Source organism: Nyctibius grandis, chromosome 2, assembly GCF_013368605.1.
Source record: "Nyctibius grandis isolate bNycGra1 chromosome 2, bNycGra1.pri, whole genome shotgun sequence".
Lineage (NCBI taxonomy): Eukaryota > Metazoa > Chordata > Aves > Nyctibiiformes > Nyctibiidae > Nyctibius > Nyctibius grandis.
In genome coordinates, this window is record NC_090659.1 from 52,170,266 (window position 1) to 52,193,900 (window position 23,635).

General features: G+C 43.9%; 2 protein-coding genes across 2 annotated transcripts; both read right to left on the reverse strand.

Moving 5' to 3' along the window:
• Positions 1-17,957: 17,957 nt before the first annotated feature.
• On the reverse strand, positions 17,958-18,371 carry LOC137660432 (histone H2A-like). The gene has a single exon (XM_068395295.1). It carries the CDS (start codon positions 18,369-18,371, stop codon positions 17,958-17,960), a length of 414 nt encoding a protein of 137 aa, XP_068251396.1.
• Positions 18,372-22,156: 3,785 nt separating this feature from the next.
• On the reverse strand, positions 22,157-22,576 carry LOC137660433 (histone H2A-like). Its single transcript, XM_068395296.1, has one exon. The coding sequence runs from the start codon at positions 22,574-22,576 to the stop codon at positions 22,157-22,159; it is 420 nt and encodes a 139-aa protein (XP_068251397.1).
• Positions 22,577-23,635: the final 1,059 nt, after the last annotated feature.

Genomic DNA, 23,635 nt, shown 5'->3' on the forward strand with positions numbered 1-23,635 from the left:
GCATCCAAAACTGACAAGAAATTGTTCTGGGGATTTTTTTGATAATGATAATCCTCATGACAGGATGAGTTACTGGGAAGTGTTACAAACCTAGATACCTGTGTGGATGTTTCGTATAGTCACTAGGAGGTGTCTGGGCAGAAATGCATCTTTTTCATGCTTGTAGACTTACAGTGTATGCTCTTGACAAAAGGGTTGTTTTCTCTCTTTAAGGTTCAGTAAGGAGGAGCTTTTGTCTTCTGCAAAATGATAGAAATGGTACAGAAATTATAAAGTTTAAAAACAGAGGCTGTAACTTGTACTTGGAACACAAAAGGTAGACTCCTCTCTCTTCCAAAAGACCTTCAATCACCTAATCCTACATGAGAGCCCACTAATACAGATCTCTGCATGCGGGTGGGAGTCATCCTCACATCAGAATGAGGACCTGTTTTGGGATAAACTTTAACTAGAAAGAGCAGGAGTTGGGGATGTAAGGAACGAAGACAATAAGGTCTAATAATATCACCTAGCACTTGCATAACCATCTTTGAAAGTGTCTGTTTAAAGGTCTTAGTGAGCTTTAATGGGAAATGGACAAGACAGTCAATGTACATGTATCCCCTCCTTCAGTCTCTCTCTTCCAATCTTTTACCCCACAATAAAAGACCACAATTTTCTGCTTGCAATGTAAGAATTACTTCCAACTGTTGACTGAAAGGGTTGTGGTTTTTTGGGACAGGACAGAAGGATATGAAAGAAAAACTGCTAAGAAAACATAAGCAAAGAGTACCTTTGCTGTATATTCAGGATTAAACCATTTTGGGAAGAAAGGAACTGAAGCCTCAGGAGAATGTTGTAGAGCAGTGTTGTTACTTGCTTGCTCTGGTCTTAGGCAGTGCCCTGGGTGTCCATTGCTTCTCATGGATGAAAGGAAGGTAAGGAGGTAGATGGATTTCTGGTTTGAGCCATACAGCTGTTCCTGTGCTGTTAGGCACGCATCTGTGCAGGAAATGTTTCATAGAGTCATAGAATGGTTTGGGTTGGAAAGGACCTTAAAGATCATCTAGTTCTGAAACTCCTGACACAGGCAGGGACATCTTCCACTAGACCAGGTTCCTCAGAGCCCCATCCAACCTGGCCTTAAACACTGCCAGGGAGGGGGCATCCACAACTTCTCTGGGCAGCCTGTTCCAGTGTCTCACGACCCTCACAGTAAAGACTTTCTTCCTAAGATTAATCTAAATCTACCCTCTTTCAGTTTAAAACCATTACCCCTCATCCTATCACTACATGCCCTTGTAAAAAGTCCCTCTCCTGCTTTCCTGTAGGCCCCCTTCAGGTACTGGAAGGCTGCTATGAGGTCTCCCTGGAGCCTTCTCTTCTCCAGGCTGAAGAGCTCCAACTCTCTCAGCCTCTCTTCCTAGGAGAGGTGCTCCAGCCCTCTGATCATCTTCGTGGCCCTCCTCTGGACTAGCTCCAACAGCTCCATGTCCTTTTTATGTTAGGGACCCCAGAGCTGGGTGCAGTACTCTAGGTGGGGTCTCATGAGAGCAGAGTATAGGAGCAGAATCACCTCCCTCAACCTGCTGGCCACACTGCTTTTGATGCAGCCCAGGATATGGTTGGCCTTCTGGGCTGCAAGCACACATTGCTGGCCCATGTTAAGCTTCTCATCAACCATCACCCCCAAGTCCTTCTCCTCAGGGCTGCTCTCAATCCATTCTCTGCCCAGCCTATATGTGTGCTTGGGATTGCCCTGACCCACATGCAGGACCTTGCACTTGGCCTTGTTGAACTTCGTGCAGTTCGCACAGGCCCAGCTCTCAAGCCTGTCAAGGTCCCTATGGATGGCATCCCTTCCCTCCAGCGTGTCAACTGCACTGCACAGCTTTGTATCGTTGGCAAACTTGCTGAGGGTGTGCTCAATCCTGCAGTCCATGTCGCCAACAAAGATGTTAAACAGGACTGGTCCCAATACTGACCCCTGAGGAATGCCACTCGTCACTGGTGTCCACTTGGACATCGAGCCGTTGACTGCAACTCTTTTAGTGCAACCATCCAGCCAATTCCTTATCCACCGAGTGGTCCATCCGTCAAGTCCATGTCTCTCCAATTTAGAGAGAAGGATGTCATGTGGGACAGTGTCAAATGCTTTGCACAAGTCCAGGTAGATGACATCAGTTGCTCTTCCCCTATCCACCTGTGCTGTAACCCTATCATAGAAGGCCACCAAATTTTTCAGGTATGATTTGCCCTTAGTGGAGCCATGTTGGTTGTCACCAATCACCTCCTTGATTTCCGTGTGCCTCAGTATAGTTTTCAGGAGGATCTGCTCCATGATCTTGCCAGGCACAGAGGTGAGACTGACTGGCCTGTAGTTCCCCAGGTCTTCCTTTTTTCCCTTCTTGAAAACAGGGGTTATGTTTCCCCTTTTCCAGTCAGTGGGAACTTCACCAGACTGCCATGACTTCTCAAAAATGATGGATAGCAGCTTAGCAACTTCATCCGCCAGTTCCCTCAGGACCCGTGGATGCACCTCATCAGGTCCCGTGGACTTGTGCACCTTCAGGTTCCTCAGGTGGTCTGGAACCTGATCTTCTCTTACAGTGGGTGGTGCTTCATCCTTCCAGTCCCTGCCTCTGCCTTCTGTGACTTGGGTGGTGAGGCTAGAGCACTTGCTAGAGAAGACTGAGGCAAAAAAAGTCATTGAGTACCTCAGCATTCTCCATATCCCAGGTAACCAGGTCTCCCATTTCCTTTTGGAGAGGGCCCACATTTTCCCTAGTCTTCCTTTTATCGCTGACATGCCTATAGAAGCATTTCATAGCTATGAATCCTGTAGGGACACGTAGCGCTACCCAGATCTGTTTAGAAAAACTGGAAGCATGAACTGACAACCACTAAAATAAGCCAAGCCAAACAGAGAGAGAGTCCATATAGCTTTTGCTCAAAACAGTTCAAAAACAATTAGAGCAAACTTGCTTCACAGTACTCTGTGTACTCTGGTGTTAGCAGAATTGCTATACTATCAAACAGATCACATTAAATGGCTAGTGTAGAAGCCACTACTCTATAATGGTGCCCTAGCCTTATATATAGCAGTAAATTTTATCCACAGCCAACCTGGCTGCAAGATGCACACCATGCCTCCATACCCTAAAAGAAGGACAGTGGAGTTAGGACATGGTGGAAAGAGAACTGTGTGAGGAGGGAGGATTAATGTTTGAGTACAAATAACAGACCTGAGCACTTATCCAAACTTCCAAACTCTCATCCATTTTAATCTTCTGATGCTAGAATTTGATGCAATTTCATTTTAATTTTGGGAAGGACCAGACCTACATAACTGAATATGAAGTCATATTCAGACCAACATCTCAACATAAAATATATTGTGTTAATTTGTTTCAGAGTACCATGGAATATGAAGTTCATGGGTCAGTTTACCAGCTTGATGACTTGATTTATACAAAGAAGAGAAACTTCCCATTGCACTGGTTATCTATCACGTGACTTAGTTGTCTGGAATTTGCTGTTCCGTGTAATAAACTTGCAATCATTAATTCTTCTTCTTGTCCTTTTTTTATTGAAGCAGGTACTGGATTTCATTGGGTTGTAGTGTAACATTGCCTGGTTCCAGCTGTATTCAAAGGAAGTCAATCATCTGAATATCTATAATTTTCAAATCCAACAGTGATTTTTATATTTATAACATCTTCTTTAATAGGGTCATGAAAGATAAGCTTGCACTTTTGACTAAATAATATACTTCCCTAGCATTTCAGAATATGGATCCCAAACAGCATGATAAAATATTAAAATCATTATGGATATTTTAATGATTTAATTCTTATTTTGAATAACTAAGCAGTTAAGTATGATAACTGATGAATCCAAAGCACTTTGAAAGAAGGGGAATGAGTACTGTGGTTACACACAGGCAGTATTTGATCAGATGATGTATTTTTTTCAGCCTTGCCTTACTGGCTATCATAAAGTACAAATGAGTCACTTATGAGAGATATTCTGAATGTCTGCTCTTTTTACTGAAATCATGCATTCAAATCTGTGGTGCAGCCAATTGTGCTTGCACTTTATGGAGTGGGATGATGTGTTTTGGGAGGTGGAGACATTTATGGGCAGAAAAGTTAAAGTACTAAGCAGTTACTTCCTTAGGAAGAAAAGGGCATAGTAAAACCCAGGGTCTGGGGATACACACCAGGTTGGGATTCCTCAACACAGTGTTCCATAGCGTGGACTTCCTCAAGCCCTTTGTTATTCTCCCTTCCCCTCCTTGGCTACTCAGTCCTAGTACCACAACATGGTACCATCTCAGTTGTTACAGTTCACATGTGTCTGTGCCAGTATACTTGGGAACTCCTCTGTCTTTAAAAACAGACCTTGAGAAACCTGTGGGGAGTTTTTGACTGGGTAAGTAAGTTCCCAATTTGGGCTGTATTAACAGAAGTTTGGCTGGTAGGTAGAGGGAAGTGATGAGTTATTTGGCAATTGTTAGACCACATCTAGGGTAGAGTGTCCAGTTTTGGACCCCACAGTTCAGGAAGGGCATGGACAAACTGGAGGAATCTTATGGAGGGCATCCAAGGTGACGGGGACTGGAGCACTTGCCCTGTGAGGCGATGCAGGGCTTGTTCAGCCTGGAGGAGGGACGTCTTCAGGGGCACCTGACAGCCCCTCTAGTGCCTACAAGGGGTCATTAAGGAGACAGTCAGGGAGGACAAGTAGCAACAGGCATAAATTGAAGCAAGAGAGGTTGAGACACCCAGGCAGTGCAACGAGTTGTCCAGAGAGGTTGTGCTGTCCATTCCTTGGAGGTTTTCAAGACCTGAATAGACAAAGACTGGTCCGAATTCCTGCTTGGGATCAGACTAGAGACCTCCTGAAGTCCCTGCCACCCTCAGTTTTTCTGTGACATGAGTAAGATTTCATGCTACATATTTCAGCCTCTAACAGGGTCAAGCCCTGGCTGAATTGTAGCTCCTGTGCCTCCACCTGGGCAGAGACTGCTGGTGGGGTGGGGGGTCCCCAAGGAGGCTGCTCAGGGCAATGAAGGCCTTTTTGAGCCCTCACGGCACACTGTTGCTGCTGTTCACTGTGTTGTCAAATCCCATTGGAAATGATTAGCCAATGGAAAGACTTCTAAAGGGATGCTGCCTCCTCTGGCTCCTCAAGTATTTGGAACCAGCTGGGGTACCCCTCTGGAAGAAATAGCTAAGCCAAATGCAAGTGGTGGGGATGCACCGTGGTAATGCAAATAAATACAAGATAATAATACAAAAGCACAGCAACGGCACTTCTGGCCTGTTTCATCTCAGAGGCCAAAGCTGGACAGTATTAAGTTTTGCTCAGTTCTGCATAAATATTTGTACTGGTTTTGGCTGGGATAGAGTTAATTTTCTTCATAGCAGCTTGTATGAGGCTGTGTTTTGGATCTGTGACCGCAACAGTGTTGATAACACAGGGATGTTTTCGTTACTGCTGAGCAGGGCTTGCACAGAATCAAGGCCTTTTCAGCTTCTCACTCCACCCCACCAGTGAGGAGACGGGGGGTGCACAAGAAGCTGGGAGGGGACACAGCCAGAACAGCTGACCCCAACTAACCAGAGGGATATCCCATGCTATATGATGTTGTGCTCAGCAATAAAAGCTGGGGGAAGAAGGATAAAGGGGGGACATTTGGAATGATGGTGTTTGTCTTCCCAACTCACTGTTAAGCATGATGGAGCCCTGCTTTCCTGGAGATGGCTGAACACCTGCCTGCTGATAGGAAGTAATGAATGAATTCCTTGTTCTGGTTTGCTTTATCTATTAGTCTGTCTTTATTTCAACCCATGAGTTTTATCAATCATTTTTATCCTTCCAATTCTATCCCTCATCCCGCTGGGAGGAGTGAACGAGTGGCTGCATGGGGCTGAGCTGCCGGCTGGGGTTAACCCACAGCAATACTGTGCCATAGGCGACTCATGCTGTGCTCTCACCATCAGTAGTGGCTTCCTCCACCCACAACAGGTTTCAAGAATAACATCTATTTGGGCCTTGAAACTGTTAAATAATACTGATAAATAGGTTGTAACTTGCAGATGAAGAACTAGCTTAGGTTCTTCAGCCATATTGCTGTAGTAACTGTGGCTCCTCTGTAAAATGCACAGGGGAGTTCTGGTTCACTGCTTGGTGGAAACCTTTGCTCCCCAGAGCAACACAAATGTCACCTGTGGAATAGGAGAGATGATTAATAATATTGGAATGTAAAGGTCATCCCTGGCCTGAAACTCTTTCTGAACATCTCACTGCAAAACCCACAGCCAGTTGAGGAGTACAGACACAGGTGACAAAAACAATTAGAAGCATAGAAAAATTTCTGCAAGAAAAAGCAGCGAAAGCTCAGTTCCCATTGTCAGCAAGAGAAGAGACAAATAAAGAGTGACATAACAAGGTATACAAAGTAATGAGTGTGTTGAGAAGAGTAAATCTAATGCCTATCCATCCTCTTGTAATAAAAAGGAGCAAGGAGGGAGACTCAATTACACTGAGAGGCAATACATTTAAGCTGCAAGGGGGAAATTTTTTTCTAACACTTAATCAACTCCTGAAACCAGTTGCCACAGGTTAGAGCATGTGGTTAGAGACAGCTCTGCCAGCTCTTGGGAAGGCAGGCACATTCAGGAGCACACACCTTCGTACTGCCTAACTGGCCTTGAAAATCACCTTAGACTAGACCAGGAACTCCTGCGTTAAAAGCCTGGCCTGCTCGAGCTGGGCTCAGCAAGGCATTGCTCAGCAGAGTGCACAGCAAGGGATCTGGAAATGTGCTCACTGGTGAGGGAGCAAGTGCCACCCGGCCTCATGATGTGCTGCTCACCAAAGAGTCAGAGCACGAAGCACCAGAGGAAAACATTCTTGGTGCTTTACTTCACTTTCTCCGGTCCCTTCGTGCTGCGGTGCCTTGGACAGCCTCACTCCCTTCTCAGCTCCCACAGGAAAGAGCACGCTTAATTACTAAATTTCCAAGCGACAGCAAGCTGCGAGGGATGACAAGTGCTGGAGGACAGAGTCAGCATTCAGAATGGTCTTGGCAAAGATACATCTGGAAAAAATATGTAGGCCTTGCTGAGGATGAAAGGAAGGTATTACACGTACTGAAGAATAATTAATTGCAGCATTGCAGCAAGGGGGATGGGTAACTGTAGACTGTCAAATATCACAGTGTTGGGGAGAAAGCAAAAATATAGTGTGGAATGAATAAGAAGCTGTAAAGACTTCTTATTCATTCTTATGTGGGAGGTATCGCGCTACTGATTGTAGGGAAGACTTCATGTACGGAGTAGCACTGGAGAAGAAAGAGGGGGACCAACAGGAGAGAGCCCAGCAGAGAGGAAAGGCAGAGGTTAAGGAAAATCGGTACCCTGAATGAAGTGGAGTTGGTTTGGAAGAAGGAAAGTTTGAAGAGAGGAATGATAAAATGCTTCTTTCTAAGGTTACCACTCCCAGCAGTATCCACCATGCCCATATGGATGGATACTGCTGGGAAAGGAAAGCTTAAAAGTGAAGAAAGATTCACATTAAATCTGACAATCAGGAGAATGAAGCACTGAATGATAGGCAGAATTACCTTTTCTCGGTCATAAAAATTCTCCAGGGGGACTGACACCTCACTTGGACTCTAAGTTACAAAAGTCCCAGCTCTGAAATAACTGCAAGCAGCATTTTCTCTCTTCAGTGTTACATCATGGTGCAATGTTTATTCCAAATTATGTTTCATTTAATGGAAGATTAGTACCATTGTTTTGTTGAATATCTAGCATACTTCAGATAGAAGCTGCTCTGGCTGCTTCTGGAGAAGTGGAAGATTCAATCGTAGAGATCCCAGCACTTTACATACTTTTACCTCATGTTACTAACATCTGTGACAAGTGGCACCTGATGCCCAGAGCTGTATGTACCCGGAGCTGCAGGGCAGCCCTGGGAAAGACATTGTCTTTGCTTCTGAAACGCTTGTGTAAAACAAGAGAAAACATCCTGGCCTGGAAAAGGAAGCATATGGATTATAGAAAAAATGGAAAAGCCCATTTGTGACCTGCAAACTCACACTGCACTCAAACTGAAGTCCTTTGAAAATGCAGAGAGGATTCAGATGAATGGCAACGAGGACTGACCAAAACCCAGTGAGATAACTGCCAGGTATGCATGACATGAAATACCATCTAGGATCTAAAAACACATCAGCTGACTGTTTGTCTCATCTTCACAATTCTCAGCAGGTAACGAGACAGAAGTAGCTGCAGAAATTGCAAATCTACTTGCTGGAGATTTAAACCATTTGCTTACCATAGCCAGCCTTGGCAGATGATATGCAGCTGCTTGACATGCTGGCCAAAATCTGCCAGCATTCTGTTCCAACTTTCCCAGTGCATGTGAGGCTGCCGAATGAACTCCAGTTACAAGATGGATATGCTTATTATTCTAAACACAGCAACAAACTCTTTATTTCTTTGCTGGGATATTGGAGTCGAGCAGTGACTGCGGGATCTCTACTGGCAGCCGAGACAGATGCTTATGTGGAGATCGCTCTGAAGACTTGTCTTACCTATTCCAGACAACTAACACATTGCAATTGCCACCCCTCTACCTTGTTAAACAGGGTAAAAGCATATGTTTGACAGGGCTGGACTGCATAAATTGTCTTAATGTAAACATCTATCACCCTGATAGATTTCTGCACTGAACAACTAGAAGTAGCTGCCAAGTCTCCTTCTCCAGTCATTTCTGGATCTACTTTTTCCACAGTGCAGAAACAAAAATGTGACTGTTCTCATAGCTGATTATGATTCACCATCTAAAATTTTGACATTTCTCTGGGACAAAGAACCTTATACACCAAATATCATCTATCTATTAGCCTTAAACCTGCTGAGAGATCAATAGCGAAAGTCTGCAGGAGAACATATGGCAAACTTGAAAGAAAAAAGTTTTGAATATCTTTACTGCAAAGCCTCTGCACCCAGGGGCTTCTATACAGCAGTTCAGATAATGCCTGCTGAATTACGGCATGAGGGGGATGCAAGTACATGAAGACATGCTTCTGGAGTATAGCTATCTAAACATCAACCAGCAAAAGACATAAATAGAGAGCCTCCAACAGAAAGGGCAAAAATGCAGAACACACATGTACCCACCTCAGAGCACAAAGGACTGGCAAGCACGTGTGACCCATCAGAAAAGTAACAAAATCCAGAAGCCACACTCAGCGTAGGATCGAGCTTATGTTTCCTCTCATGACCCCAGAGTGAAAGGATGTGCCACAGCCACTCGCCCTGCTGGGCAGCGTGGCCTCTCCAGAGACTACACCAGAGACTCTGTTACGTAAACAAACACCAAAAATAGCCTTTGATTATAACTTGGTAGTCTTATACCACTTCTTTTCCTTCATTTCCACAGCTGTACATAGTCTGTATGGTTCCATAGAATATGTATAATCTAAGATAACCCAAAGTCACCATTTTGTGACTTGCAATAGAGCACGCACTTGACTTCCAAGAGGACAAGGATGTTTAGCAGTGCAATATTGGTACCGGTCAGCAGAGGGCTACGCCAATATCAAATTTGTGATGCTTGAAGTAGAGGCATGCAGGGCCCTACCCAGCTCTGCCAAGCAGCGGCCACTGGGGCGCTGAGCTTGATCCGCTCCTGACTCGGGCAACAAATGAGTTCAGACTTTATGCAGCCCTTGTACTTACCTGGGCAAAGCTCTCCGAGGCCATAACTTGGGATGTTTTCTCTCCTTACAAAGAAAGTGAAGGTGACGGAAGTTGGCAAGCTTATAAACACACAAATCTCAGCGCAGAGTGAACTGCAGGCACTCTGCACAACTGAGACATCCATCAGCAACACCAGTCCTCTGGGCAGGTAAAAGAAGAAGAGCTTTTCCAGGCGTCATTTCATCTCCATGCTTCCATCTGCCCACAGCTTCATTGAATTGTGGAGTACCATGTATACACGTGTTATTGAAAACATTCATTTTCCTTGACAGACAATTGCACCATACTACAATTGAGTTAGGAAAGTAACACTACATCAAGATAAATGTGTTTTGCAGCACTGGTAACAAGAGAGGTGCCAGAGGACCTGTGTTCTGAAATTTTTCATTGCTTTGCTTTACAACTAAGTCACGTACTAGCCTCAGCTACAGGTGACTAGACCTAAGCTGAAATCTGTACCATGGGATATGAGAGAACTAGTCATGTGCAAAACTACCATGCAATTAATGTCTTGTTTTACCAACGTAAATGAGCACTTCTGTGATCAACTAGCAAAGTTATTTCTATCAGATCTGTACTTCGAGCAGGATCTCCTATACTATATTTAATGAAATATAGTTTTTTATTGCCATTTCATTAGTATAATTTCATGCTGTGGCCCTTACTTCTGTCAGGGCATACATTGGAGCTCTTTTCTTTCACCTATTTCCATGTAACTGGTAGGAATCAGCTTGTGGTTTCAGGTCTCCATCTTATTTGCCTAGAACCGCTCAGCAGATTCAGAAGTTAATAGATGAGCACAGATGGATTAGCAAGTGAATGGTGTGCTGCCATAAATGTTGTTTTCTTAGGAGGAAGGCCAAAACCTGAAGGGAGTAAGGCAGCTGAGTGTGGAGTGCATAAAATGGGAAACTGGATATCTGAGCTCTAGCCCTGGCTCTCTTGATATATAATGGTAACCCTACACTTCACTGAGGCACTTAAGGGCATGATTTCCATACTTACGAAGAGCTTTGTTGAATAGGGCCTTACCCATGGGTATTAAGTTAAGCATGTTCACTACTGAAATGGCATCTTTCCACCTGACTCAACGTCCCCCTTTGTGAAGTAAGGGTATGGTTACTTAGCCTCAAAGTTTTTGCTATGATACCCAGTTCTTTTCTGTTCAGCAATAGCTTCAAAATCCTCAAGAGTGTCTATTAATCAACCTGGATAAAACCCTGACCTTCTAAGGAAGCCAAATGTTGATGATCTGGGTATTTGTCTGTACTTGTTACCAATCACTATGTCTAGAATAAATAATGACATTAATTACTGTAATAGACTTGTAATATTTGTTCACAGAGTTTACCTTCTAATCAAATGAGGGAATATATCTTTACATTTAAATTCATCCTCAAATAAAAGCTGTTATCATATTACCTTAATGCATCATTATTTATCAGTATAATTAGCCCTACTCCAGTAAATGTTTAAGTACTCCTCAGTGTATGTTTTGCAAAACCAGGTGCCAAAGCCCAGTAATGCATTCGTCCCATTCACACCAGTAGCGCCTCTATTGAAAAAAACTTTTCTTGTTGTTCTGTCCCCAGGTTTCTGAGTATCTATCATTTCTCTGCTGATGTGTTTTAAGGCAGCGGTGAAGTGTCATAACTGTGTTTGTTTCCTCTTCAGCAGCAGACGTTTAATCTCTTGCTGGCCCCTGCCAGGCCTGGTATGAAGCTTAATGAGCTGCATTCACTTTTAACAAGTGCTGTGGAAAGAACAATATGTCTGGAAAATATCAGTGGTCCTGTTGAGTAGGTAATGGGACAGCAGGTATAAATGCACAGCCAGAACGTCTGGAAAGTACCCTGACATTCATCTTGCTTGACAACCTTTATAGCATAAACGAAAGAACATCACCCAGTAATTCCTGCCACAAAGGGAATTATTCTTTGTTTTGCTTTATTCTATCATGAAATGCTACTTCACACAATAAATTTTACATTCCCTTCCTGCTGATATTGATGCTGGTCTTTCCTTCACTGTCTACGTCTCTCATTCTATTTTTACAGCATTTTCGTCTCTGTTCTCCCATTTCATAGTTTCTCACCACTTCAGCACCATTTCTCCCAACAACAACTTCCACTTTAGCCCTTCCTTCTCTGATTGCCCCGGCACAGAGTGTCCTGGTACAGATGAAGGAGGCAAAGGATATGCTCTGAGGAGGAACACACTGTGAAGCAGGTACCAGATCAAGTTTCCTTTGAGAGGAACTGTAGATTGTTAACGTAGTGAAAGTAAGTTAAAACCCCCTGGATGTGGGAGAGTAATTTTAATTTTAAAAATTACAAAAATGACTACTAAAAATATTTATGGATCCATGGGGAAAAAGAGATGGATTACAGGGGGTAGAAGGGGGAGCAGACCGCTTCTTAAGTTCTTAATAACTTGCGTACTCATTTCAACCATGGACCAGTACTGACTTTCTAATCTGTGTTAAAAGAGAAGACGTGGCTTCACCGGTTTCTATATCCTTTGCCATGATTTCAGAGGAAGGAAGACTAGGTCTATCTGAAGAGAGTGTGATCTTCAAAGAGAAACAGCTTAAAGACATGAGGAGTCCCAACATGCACATCTTTGAATTTCTCAGAAGAATGCTTCAATTGGCAGTATTAAGTGATGGTGAAGCACTCAGTTGTTTACAAGAATATTATTTTACAGGGATTTAGTATTACTGGTGTCGTGGAAGACAGCTCTTACACTCATCAGGAGGGCACAAGGGAAGTGTTCAGCCAGAAGCAGGCCATGATCCACATCTCAAAACAGTTTCACACTAGTGTATCTCCACCAATCCAAACAGATTTAAACCTAAATCATAGTGAGAATCGGGCCTGTGTGATAACATGAGAAAGAAGCTCCCAGATGGGTAAATAGGAAGCACATTGAGACAAGATTCCCGGGTCTACTACTAAATGGTGTCCCAGTGAGCACGCTATATGTATGGGGTACCCTGGACAAGCTGGATCCCAGGTACGTTATCCGATGTGTTACAATGACCCTGATAGGAGAGATCAAGAAGGGAAAAGTAAACCTGAAATAAGTAAGGATGTTAAAACTTGGGAAGGGAGAGGGACCAGGATATGTGACAGATGCTTAATGTTTCCCCGACAGATGCATGGGCTATGTTTGAGTTCCCTTATAGCAGCGAGCACGTTCCTTGGTGAATTCAGCTAGCGAAGTACGATTTAAGCCTCATCAAGCAACTGCGTGATGTTTCAATGAATAGAGAAGCTCAAAAAAATTCTGTTTCTTAGTTCAGACAGCAATCTTCACTGTCTTCTGGGCATGTCTGAAAGACTCAGCTATAATTAAGTTTCAAAAGGAAAAGCTGGCCAAGTGCTGAGATGGCTTGACACAGCCCCTCACTGTTTGCTCCTTTGTGTCATTAATTCCAGCTTAACCAGTGCCCTGAATTCAGTGCATGCTACAAGGAGAAAGAGCCAAGTTTTTCCTCTGACCTAGATGAAGAACAACTATTTTCAGGTTACCAACTTGCACTTCTCTTCAAGTTCTGCCTTATGCAAGGCAGGCCTGTTGAGACTGCCTTTTATCACTGTGTGGCATGATACCTAGAAGTGTACTCATGGGCTGAGATCACATTTGGTTTAGATAATGGAAAAAAAAAAAGGCAAAAAAAAAAAAGGCAATATCCCTGTTGATTTACCTAACCACTGAGTAACAGAGTCAAGCTCCCTCCTTCTGTTGCTGTGCTGGCTCTGCCTGGTACCTTTACTTACCATGAGTCCTTAGTGACAGTTCAGAGCCCTAGATTCAACACGTGGTGCAAAGCAAGGTGTTGGGATAATACAGCTCCAGGGCAGGCTGTCAGCAACAGAGCTTGCTAAGACCTTGAGCTGACAGCAGCACTTCTGAAAGAAAGTACTGCAGCCAAATCGAGCCTTAGGTAGCTTCATGAAAACATCCTGGATCAGAGGCATGCGTAGAAAGACGCCTAAATGGAAGTGCTTTGGAAGAAGAGAGGTACACCCAGACTAGGTGATGTTTGAGAACAAGTGTGCACCTTCCTTGGTTTGGCAGTTAGAGAACTTGCACTCTGACAAAGGATGCAGCTAGCAAGTTTATGCAGTGAATGCTCTTTCTGGGTCTGCACTTTGACAATTGCGTTTAAAATCTGACTCAACCTAGCGACCACGTCCCTCATTCCCTGCTCTCAAGGGATTTCAGAGCACAGAGGTAACGCAGGGTCAGCTTGCACATTTTGCTGGTTCGCTGGTTACACATTTCTAAGAGCATGACTGACTCCTCTCCCCAGCTGCCAAGTTGTTGCAGGCATAATAAATGTTAAAATGGTTACTAGCTGAGTTTGTGTGAACTTGTCTTTTTTGGGGTAGAATGATTAAGAAACCTCACCATAATACTGCTGGCAAAAATATTCTCAACAGATGCTACGCGCAGCACTGCAAGGAAAGCCGCACAGATAGCTGGAGCAAGCTGGGAAGAGTACACTTTTCATAACAATGCTGGAAATAGTTGTGCCTCCCACGTGCTCTCTTCATATAACCCCTTGTTTGGGAGTCTAATGAGCTGCTTGTATAAACAAAATAATAATTTCCAGTTGTTCTAACACTCAACAGCCTCAAAACAGTCAGTGAACATTAGCTATTTAATGAGCAATTTGCCCCCTGAAGTCAAGGAAGTACGTAAGTTGTGACAGCAAGGAGAGCTGAGGAGGAGAGACTGAGAAAGAAGCGAAGCTGTGGTGGTAGTGGTGGAAGGAGGAGCAGAGTCTGACCCAGCTGCTAGGCTAGTCTTCACAAAGCACGTGCTTCACATATTATCAAGGTATTTATCTGGGGTAGAGTAGTGCACAACCTGGTGATGAACAGGGCTGAGGATACGCAAGAAAACTGAATATATGTTTTATAAACTGTCAATGGATTTTTTTTAACCAAAGATTAAAAGTACCCCATTGAAGCATGCATAATGTTGTAAGCATAAGTATCTTCAAAATAAAATCAAAATAAGCTTCACAGCTGCAGGAGAGAAACAGAATTAAGAGAATGAATGAGTTCCCCAAAACTACTATCTTTATGTTGGGCATTATCTTTTCAATTGCCTTAAGACTTCACAAAAAAAAAGCAGGAATGAATGCGCTGGTGGTTCTACATTTAGAAGTGCAACAGAAAAGCTGTAGTAGTGAGCCCAGAGCCCAGGAGCGCCACAGCAAGGCATATTTCAGGCAGCAGTATGTCTATAGGTCAGCTCTAATTACTAAAGACAGAGCAGAGCTGTATGACAGCTGCTGGGACTCCTGGGTACTCCAGGGATGCTCTTTCTCTGTGGCTCTGCCTGGACCTGTCAGTGCCCCGTGCTCCCTCCCCATTCCAGTATTCCTCCAGTTTGTTCTCATCTGTTGAGTTTTGCCAAGAAAGGGAGGGTGAACTGCTGCCACAGGGGGTGCCTCTCCCCTCCATGCAGTTTAGCAGACATGAGCTGCAGACCCCAGAGCACCTATTGGGCACTCAGCCGTGACATCTTCCCAAGCTTGCTGCTTCTGGAGCAACGGGATGCCTCGAGCTTGGCAGCCACCTTGCAGTCATGCTTAAACCTACATAAACTTTCTGGTAAAGCTAGATGGTTTTAATATAAGATGTATTAGACTAGTTATTTGGCAACAAAAAGAGACCAACCAGCACCACCCCGATGGTTACTTTCCCTCTGACTGGGTCTCAGGCTGAGTCCTGTACCCTGAGCAGCAGCAGCACCTCTTGGCCAGCTTGGCCATAGAGCTCCTTGAGATGGGGGGCAATCGCTTACACAAGACAGGGTCAAGTTTTGCTTGCTCTGCAGAAGAGCTGAGACTTGGGGAAAGTTCTCCATTGATTTTCCCCCTTTTTGGTAATTTTTCTATAGGTATAGGGTTTGCTGAAACCTCCTGTTCTCTGGGTCATCTCAACTCATGTACCTGGTGTGATGCAGTTTCACTTCAGGCAGAGGCCTTTGAAATTCCCAAGGGGCTTCACAGTTGCAGCCCACACTGTGGAGGCTTTGGAGGCAATCTCTGCCTCAGCAGCTCCAGCCATCATCCCACCCTCGGTCTCTTCTTCCTACTCCCATACAAACCCTTGAGTTGTGCCAGCACCACTATGAAAGGCACACACAAGTAGTTTGATGTGAGTTTTGCTTTTTCAAAAGAAAAAGAACAGTTTAACGCATGAGCCCAGCAGCAGCCTGGTTCGCAGCAGGTGCCATAAGCAGCTGTGTTGGCACAGCAGAGGGACTGGTACAGTGTGGCAGGATCTGCACAAGCCCATGCTGCTGCAGGGCACCCATGCTGTGGGAGGCTAGCTCAGACAGGCCAGGAGCAAGCCTCTGAGCCAACACAGAGCAAAGCGTAACCGTCAACCTGACAAGAAAACAAGGGACTGTTTTTCTTCAAACACAGATCTTACGGTCAGTGTTGATTGAAACTACCGTAGAAAAACATGCAGCAGTCCCCTAAGGAGCTGCTCTTGCTTTCCAAGACAGCAGCTTGGAGGGTTTGGTTTATGGTGCAGGTCAGCACTTCAGCACCGTTTCACCCTCTAGATCTCTAGCCAAAAGTTGTCATGTTTACGCAGACAGCAATGGCTGATCTTATGGCTGCCCTCAAAACATTTGTCTACTGTCCACGCTATAAATCACTTATCTCCAGTGCCCACAGCAGCCAGTTATACCTGGACTGACCTGATACAAACATTCTCCTCTCTTTGCCTTCTCATAGCATGGCCCCTAGTAGGTGTTTGCAACTTACACACACACTAGAGGTTTGACATACAGAAAGTCCTCTGGCTGCAGTCCCACAATACCTCATTCCTGGCTTCTTGCCCTTCATTTAAATTCTCTAGCCTGCCTATAACAAAGAGGCGAGCTCTCTGCAGCCCCTTCTTCAAAAGGTCCCAACTCTCACAAGACCAGAAAACCAGGAAGATACTTGAGTTACACTAGAGGAAGCAGCAGCATATAGATTACTATGGGGCAGATATGGGACAGAGGCTCCCAAACCTTGGCCTGGTAGGATCAGCCTTGAGGCAGTTCTCTAAACAGGGTTTTTCCCTGGCTGGATTAATATAGATGAAGCTGGTAGACACTGGGGCCTTCCTGTTCTGTGTTACCAATAGAAAAAAGCTTTATAAGTGCCTTATTAGGTGTTTGAATTAAAGTTGGAGTGGTGTCCTGCTGGTGAAGCTATTGAACAAAATCTTCTGCAGCACAGCAAACGGATTAATACATTGTGTGTCCACCATGACATTGCAATCTTAAGTGCAAATTTAGTAGTGCTTAGGTAGCCTTTCAAGATGCAAGGGTGGAAGACAAATTTTGGAAGGCCCTGGAAAAGGCCTAGATTGCCTTTTAACACACAGATTTCCTTGATCTGGAACCTAATGGAACAAACCACAAAGCAGCTAAGGAGATTCTCAGTACCAGAGAGGTAGAAACTATATTTGGATTAATTCTTAAGAGTTTCTAGAAGATCTTTAAGGGTCAAGCACTGACAAGGTTTATATACTGTCTGCAGAAGACTCCTTGGATTGCACTTCATCAGTGCAGAAACTCAGAGGACAATTCCAACACCATCTTTGGACCAAGGTGTGTGCAGTGACAGTCTAAAGTTACAGCACAGCCCTACCTCCGTATCCAAATGTTAGAGAAAATAATTCATCAGCTTTACCATCATTATAAGGCAGTCCAGTTTAAGATTCTCAGCTGCATCTACTTACTCTGAATAGTTAACTGTGCCCATGATGAGGTCCGAAGTGGTCAGATGAAGCAGACTTCTACGCACACTGAATGAGGAGATTCCAGCCATTGCACATGGAGATACAAACTTTAAAGACCATAGAGCAGGTTTCCTTTGATAACTGCACTGTCAAAGGAAGTCTTCTGTTTGGTGCAACAAATATTTTATAGACGGGAATAAGATGGACGTGAGTCCTTTGCACATTTATTTATTCATAGAAGTCATCTGTTGACTTTTTTTGACATAGCTAGGGAAACCTAACTAGCAACCCTGTCTTTAGCAGCTTTTCAGACATGTGCACAGGTATACACACACATGATTTTAGACGAAAAATGACAATCAGCATGAAAAACGCTGAGCTGGGGAGAAAAGCGAGTGTTAACAACACCACAAGGTCAGGAACCTGGTGGCAGTTAGAACTCCTGTGACTGGACATATTTGTGGGGCAGTTTAAGTGAGATGGTCTTCTTAGGAAGAAGTTCAGGAAGAACATTAGGTAACACCCCTCCTTCAGCGACGGTCACGCAGGAGAAGAGCTTGTTCAGCTCATCATCGTTTCTCACAGCCAGCTGGATGTGCCTGGGCAGGATCCTGGCTTTCTTGTTTTCCCGTGCAGCGTTCCCCGCCAGCTCCAGGATCTCCGCGCTCAGGTACTCCAGCACTGCAGCCAGGTAGATGGCAGCGCCAGGACCGATCCTGTCAGCGTAGTTCCCTCTTTTGAGAGGCCTGTAGACACGACCCACAGGGAACTGTAGACCAGCCTTGGCTGATTTGGTTTTCTTTGGCACAAGGAGGAGCATTGTGGTTTTCTTCCCACATTCGGACATTCTAACATCAATCTAGTCTAAAAAAAGAAAGAATTAAAAAAAAAACCAAACAAAACAAACAGAGAAACTGAGCATTTAAGTCCTCCCTTCCTCCTCATTTCACTGCGTTTCTAATTCCCTTGCAAGTCAGTTTTCCCCTCTTAGAAAGTTCACTAGTTGTTCATACTTTTGTCTGAAGGAAGAGATGGGTCAGGCTGCTGCTCTAGGAGAATCTGACAAGTTTCCAGCCAAGAGGCATCTACAAGCTCAGTTAGAGCAGCAGGCCAGCTGCCAGACTTCCAAAACTTTTCAAGAGAGTAAGGTAGAACTTTGGAGCAAGGTCTTCTGACCCAGTATCAAAGGAGGACTACTGTTAAGTAGAAAGGTTAAGCAAACTAGGCTTCAAGATACTTACAAGTGTTCAGGAACCCTGCAGGGAAGCTTCATTGAACTTACCCCAGTAAGAACCTAAGCAGTTTCTGCAATGATGACCTTGTGAGAGCCAGAGCTAGAAATTCATATCTTTATCTGAAGTAAGAACAACAGACAAGAACTTCGTCTACTGGAAACCACTTCAAATGGATCTTGTTTTCCAGAGGTGAGGTGACCTATTGCTGCAAGATAACAGGCCACAATCAGGAACAAGACTTACAGGAAGAAGAGAAATTTTGTGAAATTGCTCTGCTCAGCACACTGTGCATCAGGCTACTACAAATACACAAGTACTGTCTTCTTGTATGGTATTACACCCATTCTAACAAGGCCCATCACTTACTACTGATATAAAGTCTCTGGTACTGAATAGCACCAATTACTCTTCAATGCATAACACAAAGCAACGGGAAAACAAACACAGGAAAATTCTGCTCTTGCATACAGAATTGTTGTCAAGTTTTAATCATTAGCTGTTTTTAAGTAATGAGAAGCTCTACCCAGATGCAGGGAGGAACTAAATCAGATATCAAATTGAAGCGTTTAAAAATACAATAAAAAGTTCTTTTAAGAGATTTTTGTAGGCCTTAGAAAGATAAGTTTTTAAGAATAGCCTACATAATAAATTAAAAAAATTAAAAGCCCCCTTAAACAGCCTCATACCCAACACAGAAGTTACAAAACCATTATTTCACTCAGGATTTTATCTGATACAAAGAGAGCATGCTGTCATTTCTTAAGAACAAACTCTTACCTGAAGAAGTTATTAACTTAGCCTCTTTTCTAACAATACTACTACCCAAACCTCCCAAACCACAATTTCTGGCAAGAGCTGCCCCCTTTTAAACTCCACAGTAGTAGCCATATCATTACCGGCTCTTGCATTATTTAATGCCACCTGGGTGAGCAATGATTCAGCCACCCAAAATAAAAAACAATCAAGCTGCCAGCACAAGAGCAACTCAATACAGTACCTGAGAGCATGAGAATCTGTCACTACTCCTTGTAGAGCTGCTTAGCACCTTGTTAGCTGATCTCCTCTGAAAACAAGCCTAATATTTACTGCCTCAGAGAACTGCAGTCTCTCTGACTGGCAGTTAATTTATTACAGCTGGAAGGGGGCACACCTCACCTTGCCGCCCTCAGCAAGAATTAAACCCAGCAACCTATACCATTGTTCTTTGTGCTGCCAGCAGCGGCCAAGCTGCTTTGTGACCATCCTGCAGAGCCTGGGAAACCTCAGGACCTCTGACATTGGTCTCTTTCTCTTCTAGGACTTGTCCCCATCTGTCACACAGTCCAGTTTTTTTCCAAAGTCATGCATAGCTGTATTGCAAGGCATAATATGTCCTTTGTGTGTCCTATGTGTGGTGACAGATGAATAATTTCTTTCTTCAGTACACAAGTGCTGGAAAGTTGAGCCCTGGCCCAACAGAAACTTCTGCTGAGCAGCTGGGTTAGGAGATATCTCTACCCTCTGTTACTGTGAAGCCAGAGGGGTGAGTTTTCAGATCGCTATGCTATCTGGTTCATTCACAAATGGGTTGAACTATTAGCTAAAAGAAAGCAAACAAGATTGTTCTTAATCAAAGAAATATTTAAAAAATTTACTTTTGAATTGGACCAGTACTTCACCACAAACTTTGTCTTTGGGTATAAGTAGAGGTAGGGGCACACAGTTCACTCAGTGTCTTTTATAATACAGAAAATGGCAGGTGAAGGCATTTCTAGAAGCTACTTGAGCAGCGGCCATGCCTTACAGGGTCTGTTTGATGTGGTGCAGAGCAGGCTCACAGGAGCAGCTTGCATCCAGGAGCGGCATGATGACTGACACACAGTCCTCCAGAGTAGCAAGGGGTGTTGTAAGGGCCTGCTTAAAACTGCACAAAATTAGTACCTTGCTTGAGTCTTCTACCACTGCTGCAAACCTTTAGATTTTTGCTTCATCCAAAGAAATAATCACTCCCAAGCCCGCTTTCCTTTTCCATGGTCAAATGGAGGAAATAATATGAGTTTCATGTATTCGTTTCTCATGTACCTCCTTTAAAGCCTTTTTTTTCTTCCATTTACAGGTGTAAACACTCAGCACAAGGCTAGTTACATATGGCACATCTTTACTATACGCACAAAGCTTAAGATCTACTCAGACATTTTTACTTCTCATTGCTACAGTATCCTCCACTTTTTCTCACTTCATGGGGTTAACTGCAGGCCAGCCAAGATCTCATCAAATTGCTCTTGAAAACCAGACAGCGTACAATAACTGTTCATTCCAGCTGCCCACCACCTTGAAATCACGGTGTCCACTCAGTCAGGTATCCTCTCTTCCCATTTCTGTGTAAGCATAGCTTGGAGGGAGTCATTAACTCAGCCGCACGCAGCTTTGGCGTCTGTCAGCATCCTAAAACCTGGCCAGTATGCTCTGACACCTTCATGCCTTGAGGGGGTGAAGGAGCTAGGTCAAATTCAACAGGACAGGCAGATCTTTTCCAAATAAAAACTTCATGCTTCAACTACAGTTTAGGAAGCTGGTCCTAACCAGCTCTTGTCTGTGTGATATGCTATGAACTCTGTGAGATACTCCTCAAGGGCAGGCTGATCCTAATGCAGCTGCAGCAGATGGCTGGTTTCCAGTTCACCAGCAAGCCTCAGCACCCCCTATGAACAGAGAAACCCTGGGCACTTGCCTGGGGGAAGACTTTCAATGATGTGGTCAGCAAAGGCCTGGGGGCTTCTCTGGGTATAGAGACTTCTGTTTTTCTGCACTAAGAGACAGAAAGAAGACAGTCACCTCTACTAACAGCACAAATATTGCACCAGGTTTTAAATAAACTATCCATGGTTTTTAGGACAAGAAGGAGGGCATAGAGGTTTAGTGTTATGTTAGAGCAGTCTAAAGAGAGGTAGTTGTTCACTACAGCTTTATGAGCAATGAGACTTTAAAGCATAGGCTTACTAACTTCTAAAGCAGAACCACACAACCTCTGAGGCACTGAACTAATTCCACTATGAATGTGTGATGGAGGAAAAGTTCGCATGAACAAGAATGGCAGTGTGTGTCTTGACTCCTCTGCCTGCTCCACAACAGTTACCTGTAATGTGTTTTCAAAAGTAAACATGTACTTGACTTTTTAAAAAGTTATTTGGGTGCTATGCTAGACTTTTGACATTTTCTGTGTTCATCCATCCCTGGAAGGGGAGATAAGAAAAGAAAGGAGGAAAACAGTGTTGCATTGTAGGAACTTTATTACAAGTTTTAAAAATGCAGTAAAATTAGCAGGAAAAATACTTGACAAAGAAACAGACACATACAAATTAGTGCTACTGAGTCCCATCATCTGTAAGTGCACAGACCAGACCAGGAAGAGCAAGTTTCACTGGCTACCACCTTGTTCCTGAGAAGGAGCAGCACTTCTGGCAGTTTTCTTGGGAAGGAGCTGGGAAAGGATATTGGGCATAACCCCTCCTTGAGCAATGGTCACGCAGGAGAAGAGCTTGTTCAGCTCATCATCATTTCTCACAGCCAGCTGGATGTGCCTGGGCAGGATCCTGGCTTTCTTGTTTTCCCGTGCAGCGTTCCCCGCCAGCTCCAGGATCTCCGCGCTCAGGTACTCCAGCACTGCAGCCAGGTAGATGGCAGCGCCAGGACCGACCCTGTCAGCATATTTCCCTGCTTTAAGGAGCCTGTAGACACGACCCACAGGGAACTGCAGACCAGCCTTGGCCGATTTGGTTTTCTTCGGTGTAGCTCCAGGTTTGCCAGCCACTGCATGTTTCTTTCCACGTCCAGACATTCTGACGGGTGAGGAGATGCAAAGGGTTGGAGATCGTCAAGTTACCTGGGTGCTTGGGCTACAGCTAACTGATGGGAAGAGAAGACAACAGCAAGGTGAGTTACACTTTCTGCTCTTCCACATCAAGAAGAAAGCTTGTTCTTTTCTTGAGGAAAGAGCACACCACGATTCATTAATAGCAGAGCTAAGATTTTAACTACTACTACCCTCTTACAGCCTACCTTTTAGGAGAGAGGCCTTGTCATAAAACCAGAGTGGTCTGACAACCTGTCAAGAAAGGCTTATTGAAGTAGATATGAGGAGCTCAAGAAAAGAGACTTTTCCCTTCTACTTGGAATGTATGTGGGATTGAGGTACGGTGGGTCTTCAATAAGGTTTTCTTAAACACCGTAACCGTTTCCTCAAAGCTAACTTGAGGCCAAGCCTGCCTCTTCTTCCAAGAGGAATCTGTATTCTAACTTCTTCCATTATCAAGTTAGATCTTTCTTTCATTTTAAATCTAGCAATTGAAAAATTCCTGCAGCCCACAGCATCTTAGACCCAAAATACTCCAAGAGGTTTTCATACAAAGTTCTAAATTCCCCAAGGGATATTCTCTGGCTTCTATGAGAGTACTGGAGGTGTTCTGCACCAAGAAAAGGAAGAATTGACTTGGACAGCAAAATGCAGACTGAAGAATAGAAATTACCATCTATTTACTCAAGATTAAGAAAATTCAGTCCAGTTAGAGTACTCTTACAATTGGAGTGGCAAAAACACTCATTTAAATAACATTTCTAATGTATGAGTAAATAGGACAGTTAGCTTCTAGCACAGCTGTTTGCAATATACAAGAACATCCATCACTAGATTAACATGTGGGGTTTTTTTTTATGTAGTTTTTATAGAGAGATTTTAATATTTAAGAAAAAAATCAGAATAAGGTTTGGGAGGAACAAAAAAAATCCCAGCCCATAATAAAAATCCAAGCAAACCAATCATAACTCCTTATCCCTATTATCAGACAATAATTTTCATATTCCAATTACTCGCATTACAAACATACTGCGCTACAAATGT